The sequence below is a fragment of the Microtus ochrogaster genome, unplaced genomic scaffold (assembly GCF_000317375.1).
Source record: "Microtus ochrogaster isolate Prairie Vole_2 unplaced genomic scaffold, MicOch1.0 UNK89, whole genome shotgun sequence".
In the NCBI taxonomy this organism is placed as follows: domain Eukaryota; kingdom Metazoa; phylum Chordata; class Mammalia; order Rodentia; family Cricetidae; genus Microtus; species Microtus ochrogaster.
In genome coordinates, this window is record NW_004949187.1 from 1,478,123 (window position 1) to 1,486,618 (window position 8,496).

General features: G+C 51.3%; 1 protein-coding gene across 1 annotated transcript in view; it reads left to right on the plus strand.

Annotated features, from left to right (window-relative positions):
- The first annotated feature begins 1,279 nt into the window (after window positions 1–1,279).
- Rab8a (RAB8A, member RAS oncogene family) overlaps window positions 1,280–8,496 on the plus strand; it is a 20,494-nt gene continuing 13,277 nt past the window's right edge. Inside the window, exon 1 of the mRNA XM_005370898.2 lies at window positions 1,280–1,436. Within this exon, the coding sequence (XP_005370955.1) occupies window positions 1,313–1,436 (124 nt within the window). The 5' untranslated portion in view covers window positions 1,280–1,312. The remainder of the gene's footprint in view (window positions 1,437–8,496) is intronic.

Consider the following 8,496-nt stretch of genomic DNA (forward strand, 5'->3'; position numbering starts at 1 on the left):
GCCAGCCTGGTCTACAAGAGCTAGTTCCAGGACAGGCACCAAAGCTACAGAGAAACCCTGTCTCGAAAAAACAAAAACAAAAACAAAAAAAAAACCCAAAAATTAATTTATTTTAACTTTATTTTATGTGCATTGGTGTAAAGGTGTCAGCTCCCAGGGAGCTGAAGCTTCAGGCAGTTGTGAGCTGCCATATGGGTGCTGGGTCCTCTGGAAGGGCAGCCAGTGCTCTTAACCACTGAGTCATCTCTCCAGCCCCCAACTTCAGTGTTAATCTTGGTGATGCTTTCCACAGATTTTTATCTTTTGGGGAGAAGAGGAAGGGTGGCACAGGACCTACGTGTAGAGGTCAGAGGGCAACTTACACGAGTTGGTTCTCTCTACTCCGTGAGTACCAGAAATCGAACTAAGATCATAAGGCTTGACAACTGCCATCTCTACAATTTTTTTAAAGCACATATGAAAAACAGAAGAAAAAAAGTGCCACTCTGAAGCCTGGGAAAGTCATTTCACCTATAGCGTCAATGCACTTAGCATAGAACGTGGAATTGTCACGGTGTATCAACCCCCGCCCGCCCTGGGTCCTCGCTGGGTGGCGGGCTCGTCGCCCACGCGGCGTTAGCCTGGGCTGTACCTAAGTGTGTCCAGTGGTGGACGCCATGGACGGGGAGCGAGTCTGCAGCCCACCCTAACCAGCGCCACTTTACTTCTGCCGAAAACTTCCACGAAAGAATCAGCACAGCCATACAACGACTTCCCGCGCTTCGCCTCAGCGCCTACTGCGACTGCGCGGGCTTTGAAGGCGGGAAACCTGAGGCGTCCTCCGCGCGCGTGCGCCCTCTGCTGGAGCCAACCGTCTTCCCAGTACGCATGCGCATTCTCACCAAGCCCGCCTCCAGCTCTCCCTCAGCGGCTAGCGCGCGGAACTGTTGGGGTCCCCCTCCCCGCCGTCGGAGGCAGGGCGAGGCCCCCGAAGGGTTGGGGGGATGAGAAGGCGGGGCTAGGATATAGCCACACCCACCGCTGGTCATTTGAGGCCCTCACCCTCCAACTCTCCACAATTAGCCAATCACAAGCCTCTCTTTCCCAAGGGCCAGCCAATGAACTATGCGATCCGGCTGCTTCCGGCTCTGCGCCGGATTCGCCTCTTTCCCCTGGGCTCCCTGGGACGGGCGGGGCTCGGGAGGGCGGGCGTCGGCCTTGGTGACGCGCGGCGGGCCAAGGGCCAATAGGGGGCGGGATCTGCGATGATGGACGGTTTTACCGACCAGTGGCGAGGCGCCGGCCGTACTTCCCGTCGGGGAGAGAGTGTAATATGGCGAAGACCTACGATTACCTGTTCAAGCTGCTGCTGATCGGGGACTCGGGGGTGGGGAAGACCTGTGTCCTGTTCCGCTTCTCCGAGGACGCCTTCAACTCCACGTTCATCTCCACCATAGGTAGCGGGGCCTCGGGGCGGCCGGGGTCCGGGCTGGGCGCGCCCCTGTGGGGCTGGGCTGAGGGATCGACTCAGGATCCACCCCGGCCAAGGCTCCGGGAGGGTCGCGGGCCCTGACCGACAACCGCAGCGGCCTTCACCTCCCCGAAGAGAGCCCGGGCGGTGGAGGGGCGCCGGGGAGCGAGGTGCAGACGGGAACACGCAGGCTGCTGTCTTGGGCTGGGGTCCTGGCGCCTGTCAACGCCGCGTCCTCACAGCAGTCCTCGAGACTGTTCTTTGGAGGAGATCTCCGTCTTATAAAAGTGGAAACTGAGGCATGGAGGTGACCCCTGGCCCGTGCATCACTTCCTATGTGGCAGGCTCGGCCTGTGCAGTATCAAACACTGTGGTGCTCTCGTTGTTGGGTGCTGTGTCGCTGGAGGAGGAATTTGAAACTGAGGGAGGGTGTGGCACGCACTGAAGGGCACAGCCTACAGGTGTCAGGGATGGGATTTGAACCCAGGTGTGCCTGACTCCAAAACCAAGGCCTAGCTGTCCCAGAGAGGTGTCTTACACCTTCACAGGGCCAGCACCAGCAATCCACCTTGAATCAGGACTCCAACCCAAAGTAGCACCTGTCATTCTGTTGGGGTTATGAGGAGGAAAAGTTCCAGTGGGAAACTAAGATCAGCCCCAGCCACGTGCAGCCTTGACTTCCCTATCTCAGGCCGTGGACGCCACCTGCCACTCCGAACAGCTTTCCCCCAGGGCTGCCTCACCGTGCAGCTGAACGGAATTGGCTTGTGATAGCCCCAGTCATGACGTCAAAAATGGCGCAGACCTTGCTCCTTACCATGAGTAGTCATGGCCCAACTTGAGAAGGCTGGGCCTGAAAGTAACTCCTGTCAGACACAGTGATCTGCATGCTCTATGACCCTGGAACAAGAGGTTGGTCCCTAGGCCTGGTTTATCCCAAGCCAAACTGTTGTTCAGTTGTTGCAGCCCTGGGTTCCATCCCCAGCACCCTGAAACCTGTGCAGGACAGCCCTAGGGAGGCGGAGGTAGCAGGGTCAGGAGTTCAAGGTCATACTTGGTTACACGGACCAGTCAAGGCCGGTTTGAGCACAGGGGACCCTGGCTCAGAAAGAAAAGGAAAACTTTAGGGAATGAAGTCTACGTGACTTCAACTATGCTGTATTGTCTCCCTGCCCCAGACCACTGTGTGCTAATGACCTCGAAGCTTTCCTTCCTGGTGGGCCCTCTAAGGCAGTTTTGTATCGGGTGTCATACCTGGACTCCAGGTGCTGTTCATCCTTGAACAAGCTCTAACCCTCTCTGATCTGACTTGGTTTAGAGGAGATGTGGCACTGTTTGTCTTGGCTGATGCTCTGGGTTTTTGAGAATTAGATCTGTACAAGTGAAGAGGTTCATCCAGAAGACACAGAGGGTTTAGGCACCCCAGAGCATGGGTGCATCTGAAGCTTCTCTCCCCACACAGACATCCAGCTTTGGAGTCACCCTTAGGTGAGGACCAAGTAGGAAATGCAGTAGCTGCCCACAAGCTCTGACTTGCTCTCAACACAGATCTCAGTTTCCTGGCCTCAGACACTTCCTCGTCACTACCAGCATTGGTTCAGGATGTTGTTTTGTTTGCTTTATTTGTGTGTGTGTGTGTGTGTGTGTGTGTGTGTGTGTGTGTGCGCGCGCGCGCGCACTTTCTCACGCGCGCACACACGCATGCATGTACATATGAACACATGTATGAGTGTGAGTGCAGGGAAGCTGGAGGCTGACAATGGGGTTGGCTTTCACTCACCACCTTGCTTTTTTTTTTTTTTAATTATTGGGAGGGTCATGCATGCTGGTGCACATCTGGGGGGTCAGAGAACAACTTACGGGAGTCTGTTCTTTCCTTCCACCATGTGGGTCCTGGGGACTGAGCTCAGGTTGCCAGGCTTGTCACCAGCTCATCTTGGCTGGGTCTCACCAAGTGGTGAGGACCCTTTCTCTGTGTCACCAGTAATAGGGTTGTTACCATGTATGATGTCATGCCATCATACCCAGGTGTTTTTACAGGGTGCTAGGGATCAAGCTCACATCCTCATGTTTATGTGGTAAGCACTTTATGGACTGAGCCATGTCCCTAGCCCTTGTTTGGTTGGTTTGTTTGAGACAGGCTGACCTAGAGCTCACTGTGTAGACCATGCTGTCTGGAACTCATGGAAATCTGCCTACCCGTGTCACCCGAACACTGGAATTACAGATGTGAGCCACCCTGCTCCACTGGTTTTGTTAAATTTATTTAGTGTATGTGCACATATGTTATGTCAAGTCAAGAGACAGCTTGTGGGAGTTAGGTTTTTTCTTCCACCTAGTGGTCCCAGGAATTAAACTCAAGTCCTCAGTCTTGGTGGCAAGTGCCTTTACCTGCTGAGCCTTTTTGCAGGCTGGTAAGGTGTACTTTATGTCTCACGTGTTTGTTCAGGTTTTTCTTTTTGAAGAACTGAATATGGAGCCCAGAGCCTCGTATTGGTTGACCACACATCTGACCACTGACCATCCATCTGGATGGTTTAAAACTCTTGGACTTAGTTCTTCAGGGTCCCTGGGAGGCAGCCCCTTTCCAGTGAGGGTGTAACTCAGTCAAGATCATCACCCAGTGAGGTAGAGGTACCACTTGAACCAGGATCCCTTCCTCCCCAAATCATCATCACTTTCCCACAGGCTTCCATCTTCTAGGAACATTAATCTCCTTGACTTTGAAGTTGTAGCCTAATTCTGGAGCCTCATGAAGTTTACAGTTCCAAATTCAATTCTTGTGTTAATAGAAACTAGGAGAGCTCTTGGCCAAAGCAGGCCTCTTGGTCAGGGTTGCACAGTGACCCTGGACTTTCGTGTGTCACTGGACACGTGTGATACCTTGGGGAATGTCTCTGGGAGAGTCTACCCTGGCCACTTAGTCTTGAAATTATGCCGGAAGGTGCATCTATACTGAGCCAGCTCTTCTTGCTGTGTTCATTAATGGGCCAGGATTGAGTGCTGTTTGTTTTCTGGAAGCTGTGCCCCTATGGAAGATTCTTCTCCAGAGCTGCGTGAATTATCTGTAATGTGAACCTGGTCCTTCAGGGCCCTGAAGTCAGTTCTCAAGCCAGGCTCAGAGCCCAGCCACTTCCTCGGGCCCATTCATTTGGTTTCGGCAGACACTGTAGCAGTGTTACCATCTGACCATCTTTTGTTTGAGATGGGACCTCATGTAGCCCAGGCTGACCTCAAAGTCCTTATGTAGCTGAGGATAACCTTAAATTCCTAATGCCCCTGCCTCCATCTTCCGAGTTCTGGGATTGCTGGGACACACAAGCACACTCAAGTTTTTAGGTCCTAGGGGTAGAATCCAGGATACTAGGTAAGTAGTCTACCAAGTGAGCCCCAAATTTTTTTTTAAACTTTAACCACATTTATTTACTTGTGTGTGGGCGTTCCTGCCGTAGTGCATATGCAGAGGTCAGAGGACAACTTGGCAGGAATCAGTTTTATTCTTCCAGCATGTGGATCCTGAGTCAGACACACTCACTGAGCCGTCTCACCCGTGTGTGTGTGTGTGTGTGTGTGTGTGTGTGTGTGTGTGTGAGAGAGAGAGAGAGAGAGAGAGAGAGAGAGAGGGGCGAGAGAGAGAGAGAGAGAGAGAGAGAGAGAGAGAGAGAGAGAGAGGCTAGCCTAGGACTTTTAGGCTTAATCTTTCCTCCTACCTTAGCCTCAGATTGTTTGTAGCCAAGGCTGGCCTTGAATTCCTCTCTCCTCCTTCTCCCTCCAAGTGCTGGGGTGACAGGTGTGCACCTCCACCTCTGGTTTATGTGGTGCTAAGGGTGGACCTGAGTCCTGTGTGCAGACTAGACAAGCCTTCTGCCAGCTGGACCATAGCCCCAGCCCCACCCCCATATTTTAAAAAGATTTTAAATAACATTTATTCAGGCCCCAAAGCTACAGAGAAACCATGTCTCGAAAAAAAACAATATATATAATGAAACATTTATTAATTTGGTTGGGGTGTGTGTGTGTGTGTGTGTAGACATGTGTATGCTGTGGCCCATGTGTGGGGGTAAGATAACCTGTAGGAGTTGGTTCTCTACTTTCACCATTGGATTCTAGGGATCCAGCTCAAGTCATTGAGCTTGTTGGCAAGCATCTTTACTCACTGCCCTTTGCCAGCCTGAACAGCGAGTAGTATGTGTCTCTTCTAGACAGAACTGAAAATCTACACAGGACCCAGGCATGCTGCTTGTATTCTCAGCACTAGGGAGGCTGAGGCAGGAGAATCACTGAATTTCCGGTCAGCCTGGGCTGCGAGGTTTGCTGTGGTGCTACCCTCTAAGTGTAAGAGCCACCCCTGCCCAGACAGGGTCTCTCTTTGTAGCCCAGGCTAGTCTCAGATTCACTCCTGGCTACCCATCTTAGAGCCCTGATAACTCGACTGTTAGCCTTCCCTGAAGGTGGGCTAGGGGGGCTCAGTGTTGGCAAAGCCTACGCTGTCTGCTGCTCCTGCCCCCACCTCCTCCCAGCGCTCAGTAGTTGTGTCCCTGCTACACGAAGTCTCAGTGAGTGCTGGAGTACATAGTGTGTAAGGCTAACGGTGGATTCTATTCATGTAGCGATGGAGGTCTGTCATGCAGCTTTCAGTGACCCTCTTAACTGTGCTCTTGTTCACCCAGCTGGGCTTGGGTGGAATTTGGTCTATTGTTAGACTTGAATAGAGGCCTGTGTGTATCTCTAGGAAAGTTCATGAAACAGTGAGGTCCTGTCTAAAAGGAAATGTAGGCCAGTGAGATGGTTCAGCGGGTAAAGACCCTTGCAGCCAGGCCTGACCACCTGAGTTCAGTTCCAGGTACCCACACAGTGGGAGGAGAGAGCTGCTCCTGAAGGGTATCCTCACCCCCCAGAACTATGTATTAAAGAGAACCTGTTCTGGGGCCTCTATTCAAGTCTAACAATAGACCAAATTCCACCCAAGCCTCTAGAATACTTAGGATGTGTAAGGTGCTGCCAGAGGACCAGCATGGGTGCACAGAGGGCCGCTGTCATGGTCATTGTTGTTTTGCTGTGAGGAGACAGCATGGCTGAACTGGGACTGGTGTACAGTTTTAGAGGCTCAGTCTGTTATCATGGCAAGAAGCATGGTGGCATGTGTGGCCCCGCAGCAGTAGCTGAGAGCTGCATCCTGATCCACAGGCCAAGAGAGCTAGACTGGGCTTTTAATTTTTTTATGTGAATGGATGTCAGGTCCCTGGGACTGGAATTATAGACAGTTGTGAGCTGCCATGTGCGTGCTGGAAATTGAACCTGGATCCTCTGGAAGAGCAGTCGGTGCTCTTAACCACTGAGCCATCTCTCCAACCATGATTGGGCTTTTAAAGGCTTAAAGCCTAACTCCAGTGACACACCTCCAAGGCCACACCTCCTAATCCTTCTAATCCATTCAAATGGTTTCACTCTCTGGTGACTAAGCTCTCGAATACATGAGCCTATGGGGGCCAGTGATGTGCAGGTTTCAGAAATTAAACCCAGTTGTGAAGCTTGACAGCAGGTCTATATATATGTTGAGCAAGTCTGTATATATGCTGAGCCATCTTTTTTTTTTTTTTTGGTTTTTCGAGACAGGGTTTCTCTGTGGTTTTCGAGCCTGTCCTGGAACTAGCTCTGTAGACCAGGCTGGTCTCGAACTCACAGAGATCCACCTGCCTCTGCCTCCCGAGTGCTGGGATTAAAGGCGTGTGCCACCATCGCCCGGCTATGCTGAGCCATCTTGCCAGCCCAAAAAAAAAAATTTATTATAACTACATCTGATTGATCCGCCAATTTACAGTAGCACCTTTTGGTATGCTTTGAGTTGGACATCCATTACCATAATAAATTTCAGAATGTCTCCTTGTGCCAAAAAGAAACACCAACACCCTCATGCCCCCTGGCCTGGCAACCTCAGGCACAGTCTTCATCTCCAGCTTTGCATGCTCTGTCAACCTAGTCACTCCTGTATGTGTCCTTCCTATCCGGCTTCTCTCACAGAGCATTGTGTTTTTGAGGCTGCTCTACAGTTATCTGTCACGTGAGTCCTTCATTCAGCTCAATGACAGAGTAATAGACCACCACAGAGATGGTTTGTTGCTGGGCATCCTGCCTGCTGCTGGGCCCACTGGAAGCTCTGGGGTCAAGACCAGCTTCAGTATATACTTAGACTTAGGGTTGTTTTGGTTTTTTGTTGATCTTGAGGATGGCCTCTGACTCATTACGTAGACAAAGGTAATCATGAACTGATCTTCCTGCCTCCACCTCCTAGGTATTGGTGTGCCTGGCACAATTCACCATATTGCCCTCTACCCTGCGGCTCTGGATGGAACTCCAGGCCTTGTTGTAGATGCTATCAATAGCTCTACACCTGAGCTACATCTGAAGACCAAGCCTTGTATTTTTGAAGCCTGGAAGGAGCAGAGAAGTAATAGTGGGCACCAAAGAGCTTCCAAGTCACTCTCAGCAGAGGGGAGTACAGAGGTAGAGAGTTAGCACCATCACAAAGGGGTCTTAGGAGGTAACATTGGTGCAGGGCTTTGACAGGTAGCTGGTAGTCTATCTGTACAGAATAAAACCTGTATCTGTATATACCAGATTTGGAGACATATCTATAATCCCAGCTCTTAGGAAGTGGAGGCAGAAAAATCAGGAGGTTCAGGCCAACCTGAGCTACATGAAATTCTGTCTCAAAAATATAACAAAAAGTAGGTACGTGAACCTGTGCAGTGGCTAGGGAGGGAGGATGTGGCCTGTGTGTGCAATGCACTGTGGGGTGGTATATCCGCTGCTTGATGCTTTGGTGTGACTGGTCTGTAGAAGGCTTTAGGATACCCACTGTGAGGCCCAACCACAAGGCAGGAAGGCGGCGCCAGCGTGAGATGGGCCTGCCCCCCTCCCACCAGCTATCGGCTTCCTCCCAGAGGCTTAGCCTCTATAGCCTCAGGCTCTGCTCCAAGCAGGGAAGGATACTTCCAGAAGCTTCCAGTCTTTTTTTTTTTTTTTTTTTTTTTTTTTTTTTTTTT